The following is a 27,746-nucleotide window of genomic DNA, read 5'->3' as shown; positions in this document are numbered from 1 at the left end:
GCATTAAGCACAGCCCGCATAGATGTGAACCTAAACTTAAAGCAGAGCTAAACAGAGCTAAACTCCGCTAAACAGAGCTAAGCAGAGCTAAACTCTGCAATACTTATCTATGCTTAAACGGTTCTTTGTGTCGCGCCGACATCGGCATCTTCTACATGGCTTCTAAGATGGCCAGGCTGTGGCCATCTTCATTGGCTGGCACACAATGACACCACTCTATGCATCAATAGCTCCGCCCCCCCGTCCATGCGTCTTGCCACCTGATCTACATACAGGGCACCGGATGCAGGGATTTCAATGGGGGGGGGGGTTTGAAGCACGTGATTAGAGCCAGAGTCTCAAGGAGGCAGAAATCGCCGTGATGCGAGGAGAGTAAAGGAAGAGGAAGCTGCCCGTGATGCAGAGGCGGAGAACAGGGGAAGGAGAAGCCGCTGCCCATTGCCACCATAGATGTTCCGGTGCTCCTGATGACCCGACCAACCAGACCGGGGGGGTGCAGGTTAATCGACTGGGGGGGTAGTGTCTGTGGTCGCACTGTTTGCCACCCCCCCAAAAAAATTTTCCAGCAGCCGCCACTGCTGTGCATGAACCAGAGCACCAGTGTGCAGTCATCCCGAGACACAGGCATTCTTCCAGAATGTAAACTGAGCTGCGCTTGTGTACAGCTACCGAAATGGGTGGCAGGAATTGTGGAATCTGGTGCAGTACACTTTAAAGGGCCATATTGGTCTTTAGTTTTGATGAAGCTTTATAGAGTTTCCCTGAATAGCTCATTAGTCTTTTACCCTGTTTCACATTTGCTTTCTGGCTGTCATGTCATGTAGAACACTGCATGCAGATAAAATGATATAATGGTCATTTGTGTTGGACCCAATAAACACACGGGTTCCTAATCAATGAATGGATTCCTAATTAATGTTTGACATGCATTTCCGAATAAGGAAACCTGGTCTTGAGTAATGTTTTCCTGGGGAAAAATAAAATGTTTGACCACAAGGTGTCCCCATCAGATTAGTATATTAAATACTGTAACAATAACCTGTTGAGGTTAAGTAAAAGTCCTTGTGTAAAGTATCATTTGATACATTTATCACAGTACAAAAACAATAAAAAATGAATCTACGCTACCACACTATACATGAGACAAGATAATTCTGACTAGATGACAGACAACATTCTCTATAAAGAAGCTGATGACTGAGTATTAGGTTTCTAAATGTGTTCCAGTTTTCTTATTAGATCTTTGAGGTGCTGTCAGCACTATGACAGCTTCTGCATTTCACCACTTAGACATACAAAGCCTGTATTTATCTTCTTTTCCCTCACCGTCCTTTTCATTTTTTTTAAAAAAAAATTTCACCTCTCCTGTTAATTTTTCCTTTAATTGTGTAAGTACAAACAGAATCATAGAAAAGTAGCAATGATCTCTCAAAACAGAGAATCTGACATCAAACATTCATTCTATGGAAGTTTGGCGGGCACACCAAAATAGACTGGGAGTTACTGTAGAAAAGTAATGCAGTCATATTAGATCATTAAAGGCAATCATTAAAGGCGAATAGGGACCCTGGTTCTGGTGACAACCAGAGATTCTCTCATTTTGGATGGATTTCCTTTCACGTCCTGTTTTGTCTAAGGGGCAGGAAGGGAAAACTCCCCAATGGGCAGAAATAAGAAAACAGGGGTTATAACCAGTGGTATCACTATGGTTGGTGTCACCTGGTGCGGTAAAAAATGGTATCAGCCCCCCCGCTGTCTATCCTGCCCAGCGCCCTGCAGGCAGCGCTCAGTCACTTAGCGGACCCCCAAACGTCCCCTGTAAATGAGGGTAGTATAGGGTGGTAAAGGGCAGGTTGGGGTGGTAAAGGGCAGGTTGGATGGTATAGAGCAGGTTAGGGTGATATAGGGCAGGTTGGGGTGGTAAAGAGCAGGTTGGGGTTGTATAGGGTAGATTAGGACTCTATGTAGTGACAGTGTGCAGTAATTTACAGCATGCCTGCACATGAAGACCCGGCCGGGTCTGCTGTGCCCTAACCTCTTTTTCCTTCTTCAGTTGCGGGATCAGCCCGAGTGAAGGAGTCTGTGGGTGGAGTTAAATAAAGTGTAAATACCGCGCTAAGACAAAAGCAAAATCAGCAAAAAAGCAGCAACAATAAACCATTTAATATCTAATGGTGCTAATAAATGTCAATGTAAGAAAAGTTGCACTACATTAAATATTTCTTATGTAAGAAATAGTGTGAACCAATACCATACAGAAAACCAGGACACACCCGAATCAGGAGTGCATCCTGAGCATCCTAAACTCCTTCATGTATACATAAATGAATTGTGAAATAAACAAAATAGCGACAGTTGAAATAAATCATGTGCACATCAATCAATAAATGAAAAAACAATGTCCATATGACCATTGGTGTCCATATAAAGATAAAATAAAATGAGCAGCGATTTCTTTAGATGTAATAAAAAAGTAAAAAATATGTGCGTTATAATCCACAGCAGGTATCAAGGTCCAGATATTCAGCCTTATGTCCACAAATGAAAGACAGCTCGATGTAAACTCTGTATATGATAACCCTTACCGGAACCGGTGGACCCCCTCAAGAGCGGGGTCATATGAGCAGACAGATACAGCACTCTGCGGAGACACTTGAATCCTCTGGTATCTCGAGTCCTTTGGTTGCCTTGAGGGGTCCGCAAGGATTTCGCCAGATAGCAGTAAATGCTTAGCAGCTGGATATCCCCAGTCTGAAAAGAGAAGCACACTCAGGCTCCCAGCCACGAGTGAGCAGACAGAAAGGGACTCCAGTCGTGTAGTAAGTTAAAATTCAAAATCTTTAATGTTAACTAGATAAGCAAAAGCTCATAAGACAACATGTACAGGGATATTGCACATAAATATTGTATAAAGGGGCATGAATAGATAAAAAGCCAGCTAGCTAAAACAAACAATAAAAAAACACATGAGTCACATGTGGCGTGATTGCGTCAGCACAACTCACCGCACCTCCAGCCAGAGTTCATGGGTGGAGGAGGCAGCCACACCCCTAGCTCCACCCACGAACTCTGGCTGCCTCGGGAGATACTGGAGATCCCCGAGAGACAGCTTATCCTGACTGTGAGTGTTATAGGCAGCCTCCCCTGCACAGCTTGGGGCCCTGCTTGCACTGCTCCACTGCAACTCTGCAAGTGCAAGCATTATAGTGCAGTGTGTAGCGGCGGCCCCGGTGTCACCCGTCTTGGCAGGTGTCACTTGGTGCGGGCCCCCCCTCACCCCCATAGCAACGCCACTGGTTATAACACCTCCGCTAGCCAAAATGAAAAAAAAAAAGTCTTGCCTTTAGTTCTACCTTAAAGAGGAGTTCCGCCCCCCCCCAAAAAAAAGGAGTCAGCAGCTACAAATACCGTAGCTACTGACTTTTACTATTAAGGTACTTGCCTGTCCAAGCATCCAACGGTGTCCTCACCTGGGGCGTTTCTTGAATGGGCTCTCGGGTGCTGCCGCTGCCATCATGGCTAAGGGACAGCATAGCGGCTTCACAGCTGGTCTCCTGCTGCGCTCGCGAATCGCTCTCCGCCTTGTCAATGGGTCGGCTGCGGGGGAGAAGGAGGAGAGGCCCAAATTCCAGCTCACTTTGCCGTGGTGAACTGAGCCAGAAGTTGGAGCAGGTACCTGTCAAGACCAGGTACCCGCTCCCCCCCAAAGGTGCCAAATGTGGCAGCGGAAGGGGGGAGGCAGATAAGCAGAGCTTCCTCTTTTGAGTGGAGCTCAGCTTTAATCTTTCTTTTTCCTTTGAATAGAGATTATTACCAGTATTTCAATAGTAATTGGATATTTATTCCACATTTCATCCGGTAAAGCATGCACTGCAAAGTCTCATTCATAGTCCCACAAAGCTGTACGTACACTAGAACCAGTCTGATTCAACGCTAAACGATCTACCAATATGTTTTCCTGTTAGACGACCCTGAGCAGCTGAAAGACCCATGCACACAAGCAGAGAACATTAAACACCAAGCAAAAAGGGACTTACTGGGATATGAGCACAGAATTTCAGTGCTGCTAGGCAGCAACACTAAGCACTGTAGCATCATGCTTAGTCTAGTTCATACATGTAGGTTGATTTGTTTGAATCAGCTTATCCTATTCTCAAGGCCAGGGCTATACATTGCTGGAGGTAAACTGCACATTATGCAGCCACAGCTGTTTCATTAGCAATAGCACTAAGCCTGTTGGAAGAGGAACAGTAATTGTTTAATTATAATGATACTGAAGTCCCCTAGGAAAAGGCCACTTAAGCGTAATTGCTTATTTACCTATTGTAGAATGACACCTTTAAAACAGAATCTGTAAGTACAGAAATTTGGGATCAGCCATTGCTGACTTGCTAGTGCTACTAAGGACTCAATCATGCTTGTGCAGAGACCATCATTTTCCTGCACTAAGGGCTGGTTCACATGAATCACACAAGAACATGCTATACATTCCTGTATAATTCACATGAGATCTGGGTGTAGTGCGATTTTAGCCCATTCATTTGAATGTGCTGAAATTCACGCTGTACTACACCAAAGGTAGTCCATGCACTACTTTATAAAACGCACATCAGCTGAATCACATGGTATAGTAGTACTCAGAGGCTCTAATAGGCTTCAAAATAGGGTGGGCTTGTGGCGCAGAACATTGCGCCTTGAGCCCACCCAGGTGTTACAACAGGGAATGAATAGTCGCTGTTGTAACACTGATCCTATAGGACGCCTAGGAGGAGGGGAGGAGGCGCACGGCGGAAGCGAAGAGGAGAAGACACAGGAGCTGCTGCCCAATGCCCCCCTCAACCTGATGTCTGCCGATGCCCCAATCCCCGCCGCTGCCCTATGTGCCTGCCGAGGCCCAATCCCGTCGCTGCCTGATGTGCCCGCCAATGCCCCATGTGCCCACCAGCCTAGATGGGGTAAGTGCCGGTGGACTGGCAGACAACAAGGAGGTGGGGTGGTTGTTTGCCCCCCCCCCCCCAAACAAAAAAACACCAGCTGTCACTGGTAGTACTACTAATAATACACTGCATTTGCGACTTGCATTTGTAGTGTCAATAGGTGGACATTGACACCCGCTGCGTTTTGAACATGGTGCAGAAAACACGCATGGAACACAAATTTCCCGCACCGCATTCTGGTGTGAACTGGCCCTTAAGACCCCAGTCTTCACAAAGGCACACAGAAAACATGTGTCCCGTTCACATTAGAAATCAGGTAGCAAAAGCCAAAGATTACTGTGTCGAATCTGCAGCATGTCTGCATTTCCCCGCAGGTCTCCATATGTGCCTGCATTTCTATGCACCGCAGCTGAGTTTTGGTGCACAGAAATAAAATCAATGTCAAAAGGTAAACAGTGCATTGTAAAAAAGATAAGGTACTGCTCCTGTGTAGGTAATGTTCCTATTCTAGCACAAAAAAATAAAATAAAACATTTGTTGCTCCTTTATACTATATTTTTTTTCAGAGAAAGAAAACAAATAGGCAGTGGATATAAAAGCAAAAGGAACACTTAAATTGACATTACACAATGGAAAATAAACACAAATGCAAACAATAACATATACAAAATTGTCCAAGATACTCACCACCCCTCCCCCCCCACCACAATTTAAAGCATATTTTGCGGAAATTACGCTGCCAATGACTAGTGAAGCCAGTATGATAAAAATAAATCACCAAGGGTATCACCAATATTTGAATATACATTGAATCAGCCCTTTTGGGGAGTTCAGTTTGCTACAATAAGACCCCACTGGACCTAATCCTCATGTGTATTCTAATGCCGCGTACACACGGTCGAACTTTTCGACAACAAAGGTCTGACGGTCTTTCCAACGGACTTTCGACGGACTTTTGACGGACTTTCTAACGAACGGACTTGCCTACACACGATTACACCAAAGTCCGACGGATTCGTATGTGATGACGTACGACTGGACTAAAATAAGGAAGTTAACAGCCAGTAGCCAATAGCTGCCCTAGCGTTGGTTTTAGTCCGTCGGGCTAGCATACAGACAAGCGGATTTTTCGACCGGACTCGAGTCCGTCGGAAATATTTGAAGCATGTTCCAAATCTAAAGTCCGTCTGATTTTCGACCAAAAAAGTCCGCTGCAATTCCGATGAAGCCCACACACGGTCGAATTGTCTGCTGGACTCGGTCCGTTAGACCAGTCTGGCCGAAAAGTCCGCCCGTGTGTACGCGGCATAACACCTTACATGATTCTAATATGTTAGGAAATCAGATCAAATTCTGATTTGAAACATACATTGTATTTTTAATTTGTTAGATTTACAGCGTAGATCGAATCATTTCTATGCTGGGGAACTATTCTAAAACGTTTCCTTTAATTTGATGCCAGAATAATGTTAAATGAGTCTCTTAACAATTTAAACTGGTCAACCAATTAATTAAGCATTCAGCTCTGTGCCCAGAAGCACAAGAGTTATCACTGATCCAAAACAAATGTTAAGAATGTTTACACTCTTAGATCATTCATTGGAAGATCAGAGCGGTGTAAGATGAGAACTGGTGGGAAGGATACTCTGACACACCTATACCTACTTTAATGTATATGTTTCTATTTTTCTTTGCTTCTTTATCATATCTGAACTGATCTGTCATTGATAAGTACTATGAGGTTGATTTACTAAAGGCAAATCCACTTTGCACTGCAAGTGCACTTGGAAATGCAGTTGTTGTAGATCTGAGGGGGACATGCAAGGAAAATAAAAAAACAGCATTTTAGCTTGCACATGATTGGATGATAAAATCAGCAGAGCTTCTCCTCATTTCAGAGCTTCCCCTCAAATCTAAAGCGACTGCACTTCCAAGTACACTTGTAGTACAAAGTGGATTTGCCTTTAGTAAATCAACCCATATGTACTCTTTTATTGTTCATTCCATTAGTGTGTGAGTTACCATTGTATTCAAATATGGTATTGTGCTTTTGCTGGTCCCTCCCTCCCCCTCATCAACATGCTAGTGAAAATTTTACACATTTAACACAAAATTTAACACAAATAAGTGGGCCTCACTGGAGTGTTTTTTTTTTTTCCGTGGGACCGCATATTTGTGTATTTCCGTTTGGGAAGCCCAGTTTCGGGTCACCTGATCGCTGTGATAGCCTCTTATTGGCTATCAAAGTGATCAGTCACTGTGAAGTCTGCCCCCGTTTTTTGTGAATGTGAATGGAGGAAAGAGATGCATTGTATCTCTCTCTCTCTCTCTCTCTCTCCTTGCAAAGTAAAACAATAAAAAAGGGTGTGTAAAAAAGAAATACATAAATTAATAATAATAAAAAAAATAAAATAAAAAATACAAAAAAAACCTAGATCAAGGTTTGATCTAGGCCAGTGCTAGGGTTAGTGTTTGGGTCAAGGTCTGGGTAAAAGGTGAGGGACAGTATTTTTTTGGACAGGTTTTTTTTTTTATTTAATATCAGTATCATTTAGTGTCAGTGTCCGTGTGTTGTAGGTAGGAAAAAAAAAAAAAAGCAAAACCTGCAGTATTGTTTTTGGGCTGTACTACAGGTACAAACAACAACTAATATACACATAGGTGGCATCTCTGTGATTGTCAGGAGCTGGAGAATTTAATTTGAGTTGTTCTTTGGTGGAAGGTTATGGTCGTAGCAAGAAATATACAGCTAAATGTACAAAAAAAAAAACAAAATAAAACTACTATTTTTGGCCAATTGTCCTTTGATAATAAAAAAAAATCAGGAGATATTCGTTACCATTTACCACCAAATGAAAGCCCAATTTGTCCTGAAAATGGGGTATAATCCACCTGGATGCACAAAACAGTTGTGATGATATGTACAGTTTTACTAACACATGTCAAAGTTGCAAAATTGTGCTTAGGCATTAAGATTTGTTTTACCCTTAGGCGTAAAGGGGTTAATCCCTCTAAAGCAGGGATATGCAATTATGCAATTAGCGGACCTCCATCTGTTGCAGAACTACAAGTCCCATGAGGCATAGCAAGACTCTGACAGCCACAAGCATGACACTCAGAGGCAGAGGCATGATGGGACTAGCTTTACAACAGCTGGAGGTCCGCTAATTGCATATCCCTGCTCTAAAGGAATCATTGAGTCTCTGTGCTCCTCTATGTATTGCAGACAGATCACAGCTGGTGGGAGGAGCTGACAGAGTGCTGTACATACCTTCCTAAAAGCATCACAGCACCCTGCCTCAGTACACCTCTCAATCGTTGTCCCTGATGCAAGCAACAGACTACCTCTTGAGTGGAGCTATGCAAATTTTTAAATGCTTTTATGCACCTGTGACTCTGGAGGAATGGGCATTCCCCCATTTATCTGCAAACTGCCAAAGCTAATGCCTATATGTGATGCTGAGACTCCATGTTTGAAAGAACTGAAATCCAGTGAATGAAAGGGGCGGGCCAGAGACAGTCAGGCTAATAGGAAAGAGCTGCAAAGAAGAACAAAGCAGGGTGCCAGATGAATATAAGAGATAAAACAGCTAAACTTTATTCAATATCCACTTACAGTACATAAAGGAAACCTGTATACTGCTTCAGAGGTCAGTGTGATATGTAAGTAAGGACCCGCTCGTGGAAGACAATCGGCGGCGTCTCTCACTTCACTCCCGCCAATGACAGGAGGGCATGACTGACAAATAGGTATGACTATGACTGACAAGGTGGTCACAACGTGTTTCAGAGGCCTCGCCTCCTTTGTCGAGCTAGCCTGCCCAGGGGAGGAGAAGAGTATATAAGCTGTCAGGCCGGCCAGCCCGAGCCAATCAAAAAAGGAAGGGGGGGAGAGGGTCAAGGGGTTGTATTGTGGGCGGGATGGGCGTGCGACTAAAAAAAGTTAGCAGTCGGGGGGGGAAGGGAAATAGGAAAGAGCTAGGTGATGTCCAGCCAGAAAATGCCTTGCGCAGCTTCCAATGATCACTGCGTGAAGGCTCACAATGTGCAGTGAAATAAGAGTAAGCAACTTCAGTACAGGAGAGGAACCTGTACAACTGAGACTGGGTTCACATACAGTGGAACCTTTAATTACGAGCATAATCCGTTCCAGGAGAATGCTTGTAATCCAAAGCACTCGCATATCAAAGCGAGTTTCCCCATAGAAGTCAATGGAAACGAAGATAATTTGTTCCACATTGACTTCTATTGCATGCAATACTGCATGTGCCAACATGCAGAGGGGGCACCGGAGAGACTTGTAAACACTCGGGAACAGAGTATTTCCGGGTGTTTATGAGTATTTCTGAACGGCTCCGAAAGGCTCCAAACGGCTCCGAATGTCACCGTCGCCCCCGCACCTCTGGCCAAATGCGGTACTGCATACCGCAGAGGCTTGAATCCTGCTCATTTTGTGAGACAACACTCGCAAACCGAGTCAGGATTTTTTAAAAATAATAGCTCGTATTGCAAAACGCTCATTAACTGAGGTTCCACTGTATATGCAAATTGGATGCGGTTTCCTCGCTACCTCGCATCCAGTTCGCAAGACAGGCGCTGCTACCTGCTCTCAATGGAGCCAATATACACAGGTCCGGGGCGGCTGCGGTTTGGATTGCATTAGGGTGCTGTGCGTCTTTGGGTCCGGCTCAGGTGCAAATTTAGTCAAAACTTTGGACACTAATCACACCTGAACTGGTGTACAGAGATGCACCAGACTCCATGCTGTGAACAGTGGCCGCACATGAACCCAGCCCCAAGGTAAGGCTGAAATTCAGCTTGAAATAACATTGTTACTGTCATTTAGACCAGGGGTAGGCAACCTCGGCCCTCCAGCTAAGTCCCATGAGACATTGCAAGTCTCTAACAATCACAGGTATGACTCCTAGAGGCAGAGGCATGATGGGATTTGTAGTTTCACCACAGCTGGAGAGCCAAGGTTGCCTACCCCTGATTTAGACCCAGTGACATTATAAGTATCTTGATGTTTGTATCTTTTCTTCCCAGTAGAGCGGCTATGTGACCTGTCATATTGTAGGCATCACATTACCGTAGGGTTGTCAGCTGTCCCGGATTCACCCGTACAGTTCAGGTTTGGAATCATGCATTCAGGTTCCAGGCCACCTGAAACCCGGACATATTATTCAGACCAGACTATGGCTTCCCAGCAGGGTTGCTGGGTGCAGTTGTGTAAGCGGATCCCCAGCGCTGTGCCTCAGAAAAGGAAAGTGGGGGCTGTAAATCTGAAGTCCAGCGGCCTTAGATACATCTGGATGAGAGGTACCAAGGGTGAGTGAGTGAGCTCACCATCCATCCCTATCTGTGACTGTCTCGCCCCTTCTCTCTCCTGCCTCTGAGTGAGTACACTAAGGTAAATCAGGCTTCTCAAAGCACCCCTTACATCAGAGTTCCCCTTTACATCAGAGTTCTCAGTGTTCCCCCTTTAATCAGGGTGTCTAGAGCATCCCTTATGTCAGAGTCCCCAGAGTTCTCCCTTACATCAGAGTCTGCAGTTTCCCCCAGAGGTAACTCTGTGAGTTCAGATGTAAAAAGGGAACTCTGTGTATTCAGATGTAAAGGGGGACGCTTGTGATTAACTTAATATGATTAGAAATGTTATTTCATTGCAAAATACATATATGTATAGTTTATACTACGGGCGGCACAGTGGTGTAGTGAGTAGCACTCTCGCCTAGCAGTAAGAAGGGTCGCTGGTTCGAATCCCAACCACGACACTACCTGCCTGGAGTTTGCATGTTCTCCCTGTGCCTGCGTGGGTTTCCTCCGGGTACTCCGGTTTCCTCCCACACTCCAAAGACATGCTGGTAGGTTAATTGGATCCTGTCTAAATTGTCCCTAGTATGTATGAATGTGAGTTAGGGACCTTAGATTGTAAGCTCCTTGAGGGTAGGGACTGATGTGAATGTACAATGTATATGTAAAGCGCTGCGTAAATTGATGGCGCTATATAAGTACCTGAAATAAATAAATAAATAAATAAATAAATTAAAAAAAAAAATTGCTGTACGCCATTCGGGTTTGACCTGAAGAGAAGGTGCCAACCCCACATTACTGGCATTTTTCTTGTGAATGTTCATGACCGTGCGCTTGCGGGTGTGAATGTTGAAAATGATGTTTGTTTTCTAGACACAGATGTGAGTGAATGACAGCTTTCTGCAATGATAAATGGCTGAGAACAACATCAATTAATCAGAGTAAATACCATGATTTAATGGTTTTGTGAAAAATGTGTGGTATTTGTGTCACTCTCGTCACAGCTACAGCACTTCTATGAACACATCTTCAAGACACCGTCTCCAGTACAAGCTTTTAACATCTTGAAGGTGATGATAAGCAAGCTGTTGCTTACCCTGGAGGTAATGAGCGAGGCAGCTGCTACGGGACCAAATTTGCTGAACAGGTAAATCCTATTCAAACCGTGTGGGCTGAATTTAAGGACAGTCCAAGCTAAGAGGATGTTTTCTTTCCAATACTGTAATGTTACATTTCTTCTTATTCCATCAATGGAAAATAAATATATTTTAAAAAATGTTTCTTTTTTTCTGCTACGTGGCAGTATTGGCAAAACAATAAAAAATGACAGAAGCGCATATTCATGAATCAAGTTAATCTAGTCATTTTGTCCAACCCTATTAATTTTCAGAAAATCGATGAAAATGATGCAGGTAATTAATCCTAATTGCCGGGTTTCATGAAATGTGTGAAACTCATCTGATTAACGAAATCTGTATTTAAATAATCAGGCACATCAAAGATTAAAAATATTCCAAAATGTAGGCATTCGCTGTATAATGAGCATGTTCATTAAGACAATGCAAATTGCAGATATAATGATCATAGCAGAGCAATCATTATGCCTAGTAAACACGATCAGAAAATTGGATGAAAAATACCGCTTTTGAAGCGATCGTACGATAAATTGATCATTATGATTACGATCATTAACTTTTGAGAGCCGATCATGACTGTTCATCCAAAGGTATCCGAAGGGATAAACATGAAGAGATTTTTGTTTAATTAGTACATTACAACATAACACATTATATCACTTCTGAAGTTGTATTTTGCTGTGTGAGAATTTTCGTAAGTTTAGTAACCTCTTCATTTTCGATATGAGACTAGCATGCAAAAAAAAAAATCAGACGATCATTCGTCTGATATTCTAATCGAGTGTATGTGGCTTTAGGCAGATTTCTGTTTACTGCAATGCAGATCTATTCACATAATTGTTGCTCTATGCACACTTCATTTAGGAAGACTGTATGCCCTATAAATGAGTTAAAGCTTTTTACTCCAAAGCCTATCAGGGGAATTCATGAAGAGTGTCTAAGATACTCTTCAAAATTCCGACGTGCCTCTACACGGCAAATGTCAGTTTGGGCGACAGATTCATGTACCTGTTGCAGGTACATGAATCATGGGCATGCACTGCATGTGGAAGCACACTGACCCTATGCGTTTTTTAGTGCATTTTGCAGTTTGCAGAAACGCACTACAGTCCATATAACATGGTTTCCTATGGTACAAGTTCACATCTATGCGTTTTGGGGTGTTCTATCGGATAGTGCCCGCTATCGAGACATGCCTGGGATGTACTGCGCATGTGCCGTGCGGAACAGCACAACAGCTGATTTTACAATCAGCTGTTGTGACGGCGCCTGCGCACAATAGCCGACGGAAGAAATTTTTTCTGTCAGATTGTGCCTGGGGCTGGTGAGCCGTGTTCATGTCGGAGAGGGGCAGATTCTAGAATGATGGGCAGTACTGCAACGATGGGGGCAGATTTTGCAAAGATGGCCAGTGCTGCAAAACAAATTATATTCTATTTTTCCTGGACGCTTGCGGGGCGTGCCCATCTTTTAAAAATCTGCACCCAACATGTACAAATCCACCCCTCACCAACATGAACACGCCTCGCCAGCGCCAGGCACAATCTGACACAAACATTTCTTCTCTTGGCTATTGTGCGCAGGCGCTGTCTCGCCGTCACAACAGCTGATCGGAAAATCAGCTGTTGTGCTGTTCCATACGGCGCATGCGCAGTACATCCCGGGCACTTCTCGATAGCGGGCACTATCCGACAGAGCACTGGCAAAAAAAAATTGCAAAAAAAAGAGTGGGGTCCCACCGAGGTCCATACCAGGCCCTTCAAATCTAATATGGATTTAGAGGGGATCCCTCCCCATGCCAAAATGTATGGGGACAGACAAGAGCCTCTTCCCGACAAATCTGGCAAGTGGTTGTCAGGGTCTGTGGGCGTGGGGCTTATCGGAATCTGAAAGCCCCCCTTTAAGAAGGGGGCCCCCAGATCCCGGCCCGCCCACTATGTGACTGGGTATCGGGTACATTTTCCCCCTTCCAATTCACCTCAAAAAACAGTGAAATGGGGAAAAAAAACAACAAAACCATTTTATTAATAAAATAGCTCTGAGCTGTCTTCTCCTGCCACTGTCTCTCCTGGTGCCGTCTTCTCCCCAAGCCCCCCCAAAGAGCCCATCCCCCCCATGTTGTGGGCATGTGGACTGGTATGGTTCAGGAGGGGGGCACTCACTTGTCCTCTCCCTTTCCTGACCTGCTGGGTGACATGTTTGGATAAGGATCTGGTATGTATTACAGAGGGGGGCCCACGCCATTTATTTTTTACATTTTGGTGGGGGGGGGTCCCCGCCGAATCCACGCTAGACCCGAATGGGCAATTGTTTTTTTTCTGGCTTTTTTTTACATTCAGCTGTCAGTGGGGAACCCTGCTGACAGGTGATGAAAATTGCATGCAAAAAAGCATGAAAAACATGGGTTTAAAAACACAAATGCACTGCAAAACGTGCCTGAAAAACACATCAAGCGCAGCCGCATAGATGTGAACCTACTCTGAGGGGGGAATTTATTGGAAGCAGCTTTTTCAGTTAACCTCTAAAAATGATTGGTTGTCATGCTCAGTTGCTTTAGATTCTGGTGGCTCCAGTCTTAGTAAATTCCCCATTGAGTTTGGAGCGTCCATACACTGTGCTTATTCCCCACCAGTGCAGCTGTCACAGTGCAGGTCCAATCCTGCTATTGGCTATAGAATCCATCCACTGCCTGCTGTCAGTTAAAAGAGAGAGAGGACCTGATGGAGAACTAGCATCTCAGCTTCCCTGCTGCAGCATCCAAGGTTGCTAGTACAGCGTCAATAACAACCAGTGACAGGGAGGGGGTATTGGGCTCCATTCACAAAAGCATCTTGCGTGCGGTATTTAGGTGTCCGGAAACATTTTTCCTAAGTATTGCATGCAATCCTGAAATTGTCAATTCACTATACCGTTTTTTTCGATATTTACCGCAAAACGCTTAAAACTGTCAGTAAATACCACATGAAAAGGGGTTAAAGTTAATTCACAGAAGGAAATAAATAATTAAATGCATGTGGTAATTAGGTAGTGGTCTAGGTATTCCGTATTTAAGGAATGTAAAAATATCCGAATAGCCGATTTTGAGTAGTCTCTGCCATTTTGGATCAGTTCTCTCAATAGTAATGCATAGAAACCTAAATAAGGTAATATGGAAATCGCTGGGGTTGATTTTCTTGAAGTACAACTAAAGGAAAAACTTTTTAGTTTTGGATAGAGTGGAGGTGGATTAGAACACCTGTTAGGTTTTTATTGTTGTCTAGGCCCCCATTAGGTAGATTCATCCTCTCTTTATTTGTCCTGTTTACCATTATCAGTGAAAGGAAAAGAAAATGCTACATTTTTGGTTTTCCCCAGATAAGTAATAAGAGGGGAAATTGTCCAATGGGACACAGATGGCAAAAAACCTTACAGGGGTTATAACCCTCCCTTAATCTATCCAAAATGAAAATTAAGTTGTGCTTATAGTTCTACTTTACCTGCTTGCCAACCAGCCATCATCATCATACTGCGGCAGGTCAGCTCTCCTGCACAAACCGCCGTAGGTGTACGTTGGTCTTTGCATAGGAGATAGCGGGCAGTGAGCACACCCACCGATGAATAAATTCGTTTTTTCATTATAATTTTTTTGGATATGTGTTATAGCAGAAAGTTAAAAAATGTTTTATTTTTTTTCAAAATTTTCGGTCTTTATTTATAGCGTAAAAAATAAAAAACGCAGAGGTGATCAAATACCAACAAAAGAAAGCTCTATTTGTGGGTACTGCGTCGCATGACCAGGCAATTGTCAGTTAAAGCGATGCAGTGCCGTATCGCAAAAAAATGGCCTGGTCATTAAGGGGGCAATTCCTTCCAGGGCTGAAGTGGTTAAAGTGGAGTTCCACCCAAAAATGGAACGTCCGCTGATCAGATTCTTCCCCCCCTCCGGTGTCACATTTGGCACCTTTCAGGGGGAAGGGGGGAGCAGATATCTGTCTAATCCAGGTATTTGCTCCCACTTCCGGGCATAGATCGACGCAGGTTCCGCGATGATCTATGCCATGTCTGGCCCCTCCTCCGTCCCCCCCCCCCCCGCTGTCTTCTGGGGGACATACAGGTTCCAGAAGACAGCAGGGACCAGTGAGGACGCGCAGCACGACTCGCTCATGCACAATAGGGAACCAGGCTGTGAAGCCACAAAGCTTCACTTCCTGATTGCCTTACCGAAGATTGCGGTGCCTCCACCCGAGAGCCAAGGAACAGATCGGCTTCGGTTGAGGACATCGCAGGCGCTCTGGACAGGTAAGTATCCATATTTTAAAAGTAAGCAGCTGCAGTATTTGTAGCTGATGACTTTTTTTTTTTTAATTGGCGGAACTCCGCTTTAAGGCAAATAGACAGTGCAATTTGCTCCAGTAAATGAGGTAAAACTTCACTTTGCAAAGAATACCCAATCAAATGCAAGGAAAATAAAAAAATGCATTTTTGCTTGCACATGATTGGATGACGGAAGTCAGCAGAGATCCCCCTTATTTACTAAGCTCTGGTGTAGCTGCACTTGCAAAGTGCTCAGTCTATGTGCCTTTAGTAAATCCAACCCATTACATGTAGTGAAATATACCTATTTTCTCTGGTGATTTCTAGAGAAAATGGGTATACAAGCATATCCATCATTTTCTGCAAACTTCCCAATCACTCCAAACATAATACGATGTCCATGCATATCACAGTGGTCTAATCCCTTGTTAGAACATATGCCATATGTAGTGCCAGGGAGACTTTACTTATTCACAATTATTTTTACAGATATCTTTGGCTCAAATATTTGCAGAACAGCATTAGACAAGGAATAGACAAGTGTGAAACTTGAGCTGTGGAGAGTTGTGACATCAATTTGAAGGTTTGACAGATGGATACCAGAGAGTGACAATGGCTATTCTCTGACAAGAAAAAAACAGATCTGTCCAAAGATGTAGCCGAGACTTCACCAAATATCACAGCAAGATTGACTAGGCTCACATTGGAGCAGGTTAGAAATCGTGTGAGTTCAGCTGAACTTGCACGATTTCAACCCGGCAATGCAGTCCGACTTCAGCAGCGATTTGACAGATATCTGTATGGGTTCCTGCACAGATGTCTATACAAATCGCCCACGGAAGTCGCCAAAAGTAGTACAGGAACTACTTTTGGGAGTCGGTGCGGCTCCGCAAAGTCAGCGCTGCACTGATTCGGACGGTGCCATTGCCGGCTATAGCCGCTGATTTGGCCGACTAGGCTTAAAGCAGGGTTTCTCAACAAGGGTTCCATGGAAACCTAAGGTTCCTCCAGAGGTTACCAGGGGGAAAAAGTATGAAAAATTACACACTAGTGATGGGCCGAACACCCATCAACACCCATCAAACATGACAAATCAAAAGTCCCCATTTTGAAGGCTTATATGTAAGTTATTGGCCATAAAAAGGGTATGGGGGCCTGGATACTGCCCTGGTGACATGTATCATTGCAAAACATTTTTTTTAAAAGATAATTTTTAAAGAAATAGTGATTTTATTGATGCTTAAAGTGAACGATAAAAATGAAAAATTCCTTTAAATATAGTGCCTGGCCCTGACATTTAAATTGACTTTGCAAGCCATTGCTGGCAATACAACAAAAAAATTAAAAAACTGTGTGGGGCCCCCCCTCATGCATACCCTTTGTGTCTGGTATGGATTTTAAGGGGAACCCCACGCAAAAATAAAAAAATAAAAACATTGTGGGGCCCCCCAAAACCCACACCAGACTCTTATCAGAGCATGCAGCCTGGCAGGCCAAGAAAGGGGGGGACAAGCGAGCGCCCCCCCCGAACCATACCAGGCCACATGCCCTTAACATGGGGGGGTGTTTTAGGGCAGGGGGGCTCTGTTTGATGGGTACAAGGGCCTCTTCCCAACAACCCTGGGCTGTGGTTGTGAGGATCTGTGGGCAGGGGGCTTGTCAGAATCTGGAAGCCCCCTCTAACAAGGGAGCCCCAGTTCCTGCCCCCCATGTGAATGAGTAGGGAGTACATTGTACCCCTACTCATTCACCAAAAAAAATGTCAAAAATAAATAAAGACAGGAGGCAGTTTTTGATTACTTTATTAAAAAAACAAAACAAAACAATGTCTACCGATGTAGATCCATCGTCATTCAGGACGCCTACCACACCAGAAAAAAAACGCTCCGCCTGTGATGAAGGCTAACCGCCGAATGCCTGCTCCTCCATCTGACAGTTCCTAAATAGGTAAGGAATGGGGCCACCTAGTGACATCACCTGGTGGCACCGCCCCCTTGCATTGTCACGACCAGTGCATGCTGGGTAGGTGACATCACAAAGGGGCGATGCCACCAGGAGATGTCACCAGGTGGCCCCGCCACTTACCTATTTAGGAACTGTCAGATGGAGGAGCAGGCATTTGGCAGTTAGTGTTTGTCCTGGTGGGTTTGCCAGTGCGGTTGGCATTGTGATTGATGATGGAGCCCCCCCGCCCCAGAGCACCCCCTGTGTTGAGGGCATGTAGCCTGGTATAGTTTGGAGGGGGGGGTGCTCGCTCGCCCCCTCTTTCCTGGCTTGGCAGGCTGCGTGCTTGGATAAGGGTCTGGTATGGATTTTGTGGGGCTCCACACCATTTTTGTGTTTTAATTTGCTATTACCGGCTAATTCGGCAATGTTTTTTTTTTTCATTCAGCTCTCAACGAGGAAGCCTGCTGACAGCTGATGACTCATTCATTGTCAAAGACATGGTGGCTGGCTTCTTGGCCCTGTTCCTTAACAAGCTATTGACTGTGCGCTCGACTGACTATGCTTGGCGGTGTTCAGCGAACTTATGCTCGGTCCGAACCGTTCGCCCATCCCTATTACATACATATATAAATACCCTTCTTCCAACAACAAAAAAGACAGCCTTGTGTTTTTTAATGGTGGAAGAAGGGTATTTATATATGTGTGTAATTTTATTATACTATTTTCATTCAATATTTGACATTTTTAAAGATATTTTGAACTTAGCTGTTTTTGATACACCAAGTGTGTTCTGTGAAAGCAGCTTCCCTTTGCCTGGTATTCTAGTCACCTTTATTCCTTTTGTATTAATACATTTGCTGCAGGGACTGCACTGACTTACTGCATGCTGCAGGGACTGCACTGACTTACTGCATGCTGCAGGGACTGCACTGACTTACTGTATGCTGCAGGGACTGCACTGACTTACTGTATGCTGCAGGGACTGCACTGACCTGCTGTATGCTGCACTGACTTGCTGTATGCTGCAGGGACTGCACTGACTTACTGTATGCTGCAGGGACCGCACTGACTTAGTGAGTTGGCATATTTCAACGGTTTAAACCATTTTACCACTTTATTAGCAAAAAAACCTGACAGGGGTTCTAAGGCTACTTTCACACTGGGGCAGGCGCTATTTTTAGCGTCGCTTTACTGTCGTTTTAGCGGCGCTACTTGGCCGCTAGCGGGGTGGTTTTAACCCCCGCTAGTGGCCAAAAAAGGGTTAAAACTGCCGGCATAGCGCGGCGCTATGCTGGTGGTTTGGCAGTGCTGCCCCATTGTTTTCAATTGGCAGAGGCGCTTTAGGAGCGGTGTATACACTGCTCCTACAGCACTGCAAAGATGCTGCTTGCAGGACTTTTTTTACCGTCCTTTGGGGTTTCACACTGGAGACACAGGAGAGGCTTTTTACAGGCGCTATACAGGTGCTATTTTTATCGCTGTAGCGCCTATAAAGCGCCTCAGTGTGAAAGTGGCCTAATTCTTCTCCACTGTATCCATCCCATTGGATATCACATGAGATAAAATACCACATGGTTTCATGAGATAAATATCACATATTTTGATGAAATACCTTATGCTGTATTTTAGTAGTGTTTTTTTTCTGTGAATAGCAAACAAATTTCTAAAAAACGCTATGAGCTACTTTACTGCAAATTTCAAAGCGGAAAATACCGCTTTGTGAATGGAGCTTATTGTCTTGGAGACTCTCAAAACTATAAAGCAATGGTGGCCATACATGGTTAGAAAATTGTTCAAAAAAGAGTTCAGTATGCTCAACAGACTTAATTGTTAGTGGGCTCAATTTGATTCTTGAAACTTAAGGTTTTATGGTAAAAAAAAACCCAAACCGTCAGATTTTTGTAGCATAAAAGGTTGATTTTCTAAATGTTAATATTGAAATCGATCAGAAACAGTTTGAAAAAACTTACAGCGCATGTGTGTGATAAAATGTAACCCCGGAAGTACAAGCAACTAAAAGAAAGCTCTTTCTTTAAATACAGTTGGAGAGTGGGAGCGTTCAAAAAGGTTAAAAAAAATCTTCATGCCATTTCCACTGATCAGTGAAAAATGTACCATGTATGTTGTTAGCGATCAATAATATGTGGACAATTGGGGGAAATACTTTCACACAATCATCGCGGTATCGCATGCACATTCAACAGATCTTTAGCAAACACAACTATTTTTTTGAACGGTTTTCTAACCATGTATGGTCAACCTTAGGACCGCAGTTTACAGAAGACGAGGGCACTGTGGCTTCCACATATATTTGCAAATGTGTGCAACAAAACCCTCTATTTTAATGTGAATTGTTAGACAGGAGCAATCTGGTTTATTTGCAGGCTAGCTGGTAGGTGTACTGGGAAATTTTTGTTTGTTTGTAGTGTGTATTGCCCTTCCATGTGCACCTTGCTGCAATGGATAGTTATAAATTGGAGTGGTTGCCATCTTTTTACATATATGCAATATCTACAGTTATTACAGGTGGAATGTGTGTTTTTAAAAAGGCATATTTCTTCATATACACAAAAATTATTTTAAGGCTCAATATCTGTGCATAGCAACTGATTGTTAGCTTGCTCTATAGCTACTTTTTCCTAATAAACTGGGTAGTTTTCCTTTTTATTTTTTATATTAAAACTTTAATCTTAGAACCTGGGAGTGATTAGAGCACATTAGGCAGTTGTTGACAATCTATTCAAGCCTTTTTTTTTTTTATAGCAAAAGTCCAGATACATAGGTTTAAACAAAGTAGTTACCACCGCTCAAGGCTGTTCGGGTTCAAATCTCCCGTCCTCCACTGTGTGAACAAATGAGAACTCCAGGTGCTGGCAATTGCTGTTCCAATGGTATGCGTGCAGGGGAAAAAATCTGGACAGCCGCACTCCGGAATAGGCAAATAAATAAAATCTTCTTTATTCAATAACATAGCATAAAATCAGTACATGGCACTGTTGGAATAAAAGAGAAAATTGAATGACTCGCGCTATATAGATGTGTGTGTGGCCAAATTCGTCACACAAAGAGCACTAAATACAATATCAGTGAATATATAAACCATCTGTGTAGTGATATATCACAATCAGTGCAAACAGATCACAAAAATGATCAATAAAACATAAATCATCAGTGCAATAATATATCGCAATCAGTGCTAACAATTAAAAAAATAAAGTCCAAACAAAATACACTGGAAAGAAACCCATGTGAAAGAATCCAAAATAGTCCATAAAAAGAACTCAAGACAGGGTGAGTTGGCAATCGCAGGTCTTGCAACCGCATGGAACCTCAAATGTGTAGAACCACCACCAAAAGTAAGAGCCTGGCTGCTTACCAGAACCCCATGACCCCCCGTTACAGAGGGTCTAAAAGGGCTTATGAGATCCTAGTAATCCGGACTTCCCAGGGACGGAGATGGAGCAGAGATGGGAGTGGAAGCTGGAAAAGGGCGTCAGGTGCTGGAGTGGGAATGGATGGATCCACAAGAAGGGGGCTCAACCCTCAGCATAGTAGTGTCATCATAGGAGAGAAAAAAGGGAGGGCTCCCATAGTGTAAAATCAATTGGTAATTTATTGTAGAAAAAAACAAAAACACTCACATGTAGGTAAGACAATCAACATCATCAATCGGAAAAACGAACTGTGGCACCGGCCTGAGCGGCATCATCGCGCCACCTCCCACTGTCGCTGTATTCTCAACAGGACGAGCTATCTGTGGTCATCCGGCCGGTGCCACAGTTCGTTTTTCCGATTGATGATGTTGATTGTCTTACCTACATGTGAGTGTTTTTGTTTTTTTCTACAATAAATTACCAATTGATTTTACACTATGGGAGCCCTCCCTTTTTTCTCTCCTATGATGACACTACTATGCTGAGGGTTGAGCCCCCTTCTTGTGGATCCATCCATTCCCACTCCAGCACCTGACGCCCTTTTCCAGCTTCCACTCCCATCTCTGCTCCATCTCCGTCCCTGGGAAGTCCGGATTACTAGGATCTCATAAGCCCTTTTAGACCCCCTGTAACGGGGGGTCACGGGGTTCTGGTAAGCGGCCAGGCTCTTACTTTTGGTGGTGGTTCTACACATTTGAGGTTCCATGCGGTTGCAAGACCTGCGATTGCCAACTCACCTTGTCTTGAGTTCTTTTTATGGACTATTTTGGATTCTTTCACATGGGTTTCTTTCCAGTGTATTTTGTTTGGACTTTATTTTTTTAATTGTTTGCACTGATTGCGATATATTATTGCACTGATGATTTATGTTTTATTGATCATTTTTGTGATCTGTTTGCACTGATTGTGATATATCACTACACAGATGGTTTATATATTCACTGATATTGTATTTAGTGCTCTTTGTGTGACGAATTTGGCCACACACACATCTATATAGCGCGAGTCATTCAATTTTCTCTTTTGTTCATTTATGTGTTTGTGTCGCATTTAGACATCGCTGCTTTTTTATTAAAATTTTAGACACTCTGAAGCGCAATTTTTTTATATATTTTCACTGTTGGAATAATACAGCATAACCGCTAATGCGTTTCACGCTCTTGCAGAGCGCTTACTCATAGCTGGTTTACACAAAGGTGATAACCACTTTTATACATAGTGCATGTCTATCACATTACCTAGTCAATGCTGGGTCATGTGATAGACATGCACTATGTATAAAAGTGGTTATCACCTTTGTGTAAACCAGCTATGAGTAAGCGCTCCGCAAGAGCGTGAAACGCATTAGCGGTTATGCTGTATTATTCCAACAGTGCCATGTACTGATTTTATGCTACGTTATTGAATAAAGAAGATTTTATTTATTTGCCTATTCCGGAGTGCGGCTGTCCAGATTTTTTCTCCTGCACGCAAGCCTTTTTTTTTAATCGTTTGTATACAGTGTTTGTCTAAACCACCTCACATTACATCACTCGTTACATTCACTGCACCCCTCTATCCCATAGATAAAATAAAGGATGGCATACAACAGTTAGGCCAATCTTACGCCTCTGTATATTTGGTAGTGTCTTTATGTTATTTAAACAGTTAAAAAGATAGTAAGTTATTCAGTAGCCTAAACGCACACATGTTAACTGCATACACTGTTATTTCTTCTTTGATTCCAACACAAACAAGTCAACTGGTGAATTCTCATCAAATTTCTTGTCTTTATAAGACTAGGGAGTAATGTCTGCTTTGGCAAACAGAAATGATTTATGAGCTTTGGTTTGATTGGCCTTCATGAGATCACCTCAACAAAGTAAACTGGAAAGAGGACCTTTTTGCTTTGGCATCCAGATCAATCCTCTTTAGATCAGGAGTTCCATTTGGTTTGAGTTGAATATCTTTGTTACCAATGCAGAGCCATGGCAAGACCATTGCATCAGTCACACATCTGTGGCAACAGCAAAAGAAGGTTGCCTTTAAGTCAGGTGATATAATTGCTTTTAAGCATCATAGTTACAGCCTTGTTTTCCCTGCCCCCCCCCCCCCCCCCCATGTTTGCTTAAAGTGGAACTGAATTCTATCTGAGAACCACAAATTGAAAATGCTGTTTATTTAATTTTTAATATTCAATACAAACTCACCCATCCATCCATGTCTCCATGCTTTATTTTACTGAGATGTCACTTTGAAAAACACCCCCCTAGCATTTCTGGTTGGGACCATCTTGAGTAAGGGCAGATGATTCATATAGCATTTACTTCCTGCAATCCATCTCCCCTTAGCTCAGGCATGCCTGCAGGAAAGTGGGTACAAAAAACCCTCCTCCAGTGAAGAGTCATGAGACGTGTCACATCATTTTGGCCCAAGACAGGAAACAGGAAACAACTAAAGAAATGTAAAACAAACAAAAAAAAATTAAAAGGGTAAAACAAGTAAATATAATATACATTTCTACACTGTATAGGTTTACTAATGCTGGCAGTATAAGAATTAAAAATAGTTCATGTTGATTTAGAGAGTTTAGTTCTGCTTTAACTAGAGCCTTGCAAGTAAAAAAATAAATAAATAAATACAAATTTGTAATGAAACTATAAAAATACAAACATAAAAAAGTGGTGGCATTTGAGAAAATGTCTGGGTCTAGACCAGTGTTTGGCTCTCTGCACTATGAAAGGCCAGTTTGTGCCCTTTTTATTCTGTATTAAAATGCCTCTAATTCCTTAATTAAGACATAATCTGTGTTATAGATGGGCAGCAAAGCAGATCTACTACCTGTGGTGCAGTTTCTCCTTCCTTTCTACAACTTTTGTTCCAAGAGGGATAGAAGTTGCTGGAACCCCCTTGCTGGATAGAGCAACTACTTGGCGAGTCCCCACTCAGGCTGTCAATCAAGCACAAGCAATAGTTTCACTTTTTGGATCAACGTTCCAGTTAATGTTATTTGTTAATGTTCTTGTATCTTCAATTATCCACTTCAACTTGTATCTGGCAATGCTTGTGCGCAGCCCACCCTGATATTTACCTGTCTCCGTTTCTTTGCTTGTTGACTGTGTCTGAGAGTCACAACCTGGTACACTCACCAGAAAAGTCCATCAAACGCTGCTGGGTGCTCAGGTTAAGGTTAAAAGGTTGAAGATGTGTGCTTAGACTCTGCCAAATTTACTAGAAGTTAGTTTTTACATTTTTTACAAAGAGCACAGCAGGCTGGGGCTTTACTACAAGAACTAAAGGAGAAGTACTATGTAACCAAAGCTCTATACATCTCCTGTAGGTCACATAAGTGCAGTTCATATTTTATTTAGGGATAATAGGCCTAACTGGTGTATGCCTAATTTTGTTTTGATCTAGGGGATAGAGGGATGCCATGATTGTGAGTGATATAATGTGAGGTGGCTTAAGTACACTGTTCTTGCAGTTAGTTTTTTCCACTTTGTATTTTGTTTCCAACACGCTATGATAAAGCGGCATGCTGCAAGCAAAATCTCTCTTAAAGATCTTAGTAATCGCTATATTCTAAAGGCCATGTAGTACATTATGGTTAAAACAAATCCTGGGTGCATCTGCACATAAATCTGCTGGAACAATGAATCTCAAATCTACAGGTTTTCCCTTAAACCCATGGTTGTGGTGAACTCAAATCTCATTGCTACTGCCTGCATTGTGGCTCTATTTGTTTGATTTAAAATTCAGACAAAGCTATATGATGTGTGTGTAAACTGCAGCTTAAAGTGATTGTAAACCCTTGTTTTTTTGTTTTTTTTTTAAATAATAATAATAATAGTAATAATAACATGTCATACTTACCTCCACTGTGCAGTACATTTTGCACAGAGTGGCCCCGATCCTCGTCGACTGGGGTCCCCTGGGGGTGCTATCAGCTCCTCCTTGCATCGTATAACCCCCCAGGAGAAGCGCTCTCCCGGGGCCTTACCTTTGTGGGCGCACTCCCGAGTCCAGCATTTGCGTCCATAGACACAGAATGCAGGACTCGGCCCCGCCCCCTGCGCCTATGTCATTGGATTGACAGCAGCAGGAGCCAAAGTCTGAGCTGCTATCAATCTACCCAATCAAGAGCCGAGAACCCCCGGGCAGAGAAGGTGAGCGCGTCTCCACCGAGGGAACGAACGGGCTCAGGTGCGTAAAACGGTGGGGCTGGGAGGCCGGTCACTGTCAGAAGTTTTTTTTCACCTTAATGCATGCATTAAGGTGAAAAAACATGAGGGTTTACAACCCCTATAGAGCCCATAAACAATTTTATTCTCCAGCAGGAGTCTAAAGTTCCACCTGCTGGCTAAAAGGTAATATGCGCAATTGTAACATGCAATATTTCATATTTGGCAATTATTATTATTGGCAATATAAAGACATTTTAAACAAAACTACACATTCCCTTTAAGAGCTGGCAACACATGTATTTCAACAGCTGAAAAGTCATATGTTGCCTGAGCCTGAAGATATATAAAGCAGGCTGTGGAAAAAGGGCTGTCACCTTTAGCATCAAATGTTATCATTGTAACTTTACTCATATTTGCATCTTGTGACAACTTATCTGAATTATTTCAGGTGCATTGAATGTTTTCAGCTATTAACATTTGACATTGGATACAGCCGTGCCTTACCTCCCTCTGTGCTTGAGGTCAGTATTATGAACAGCTAGACTGCACTGTGCTTTTGAACTGAATGTTTGAGTCAATTTGCCAGGCACACCATACAAAAAGCTTTTCTTATGTAAGTTTGAAATAGAAAATCTCTTATCGTACAGCAGAAATCAGACTGTATACTTTGGTGAGAGTTGGATTCGGCATTAAGCAAAAAGGATTCAGACATCGGGGTTGATTTACTGAAGGCAAATAGACTGTGCACTCCTCAAGTGCAGTTGCTTGGTAAATGAGGTAAAGCTTCAATTTGCAAAGAGTACCCAATCATGTGCAAGCAAAATAATAATTAAAAAAGCTGCATTTTTGCTTGCACATGACTGGATGATGGAAGTTAGCAGGGCTTCTGCTCATTTACTAAGTTCTGGAGCAACTGCTCTTGCAGAGTGTAACTGCACTTTGCAAAGTGCACCGTCTATATTCCTTTAGTAAATAAATGCCATTAAGTTCAGGTGGCACTCTTGTCTTTTTAAGGGATAATGATGAGCACCACACACAAAATATTCAAATAATGCTCCCTACTTCTGTATTGCAAGTGTATGCCAGAACATATTCATAGTTGACATAAGTGTACAGCTGTTCTCATCTGCATCATTCACTTACAGCAGTCACTAAGTGGAGTCCCTCACATTACAGCACCTCTATCCTCATCTTTTGAGTTTGATATGTCATCCCCAGGCTCAGAGCAGAGATCTGGGACTGGAGTAAAAAAAACAAAAAGAAAAACCCATAGATTGATCTGAGCAGTGTCACAGCCCATTGGCTGCAGCCACTTTTTGAATGAAAGTTTTTTTGAACATTCCCCAGTGATTGACTTCTGTCAAGTAGGAATGGCCCTAGATAAATTGCAGTTCGTCTGGCTCAGCAGGAATCGATCTATGGCCAACTCAAGTGCAGGTTGCAAATGAAATGGTAAATTAAGATAGAAAAATACATCAAAACTCTGTGCCAATTTAACTCACATAATTCTGCTATGGAAATTATCTTTATTTTGAGTATTTAATTAACCCAAGTAGTCCAGTGAATCCCTCATATGTAACCCTACCTTTCATCAAGTGGTAGTCCTTTCCTATTTATGAATGTTCCATTGTGTAGATTTTTCTTCAGTGTCTTTTCTGAAAACACAACAGGAAATGATCGAAAATCTGCTCCAAGTGAGCAGAAATACCCTCTTAAACAGTTGTTACCAGAACAGGTATACTGAGCGAAATATTACCCTGATTCCAGTGTTGACTGCAATTTTTTAAAAATTTTGCTCATTTTCAGTCTTGGTGCCCGTGGTCTCCAGGACAAATGAAAAGGGTGAATATCTTCAGGAACGACTTCAGGTGAAGACTTCAGTGAAGATACACAAAGCCGTGAAATTCCCACAAGGGTTTTAACTGAAACGATTTTTTAACCAAAAACAGCTAAATATGACTCCTGCAAATATAACTCATTGCAAATAATTATGCTTGCTTTAGAGTGGTTTACATTTTTACTAATTTTTACACAAAATGTTACAGTGAAAACATGTTTTGAACATTTTTTGCAAATTGCTAAATGGCACACAATTCATTTCATTGGGTTATCTTACCTTTTAAAAAATATGTCAGAAATGAGTACAGAGAAAGTAAAACTGGCTAAAATAAAATTAAAGACAGAATATTGTTTTCAAACATTTTCACTGGTAAAAAAAAGGTGGAGGTTGGTGGATTTCTTTTGTGGTATTACTAGGCTGTAAGTCATTTGTTTACTGGAAAATATTCCCTTCATTTAACTTTAAACATTTTTGTTATGATAATCTGAATCTCCATATATGTATTCAGGATTATCTTTAGGATTTCATTTGCATAAACCAATGTGAGAAAATTATGCCATTTATGTACAAAGGGTCTCCCACAGCAGTTATGGCCAGCAACCTCTGATAATGGTTCCTCGAAATTCCTTTGTGCCCTATGCTTGCTACAGACAACTTCTGCCTATGAAAATAAATTACTATGA

At 42.7% G+C, this 27,746-nt stretch overlaps 1 protein-coding gene across 2 annotated transcripts in view; it reads left to right on the top strand.

The window, feature by feature from the left end:
* Positions 1-27,746, top strand: part of CPED1 (cadherin like and PC-esterase domain containing 1) — a 387,681-nt gene that overhangs the window by 140,532 nt on the left and 219,403 nt on the right. For both annotated transcript variants that reach the window (XM_073619808.1, XM_073619809.1), the window contains exons 7-8: positions 11,255-11,397; positions 25,672-25,744. In XM_073619808.1, coding sequence (XP_073475909.1) covers positions 11,255-11,397; positions 25,672-25,744 — 216 coding nt within the window. The remainder of the gene's footprint in view (positions 1-11,254; positions 11,398-25,671; positions 25,745-27,746) is intronic.

Source organism: Aquarana catesbeiana, linkage group LG03, assembly GCF_042186555.1.
Source record: "Aquarana catesbeiana isolate 2022-GZ linkage group LG03, ASM4218655v1, whole genome shotgun sequence".
NCBI lineage: Eukaryota > Metazoa > Chordata > Amphibia > Anura > Ranidae > Aquarana > Aquarana catesbeiana.
Note: the sequence above shows the minus strand (reverse complement) of the source record. Positions and strands in the feature narration are given on the sequence as shown.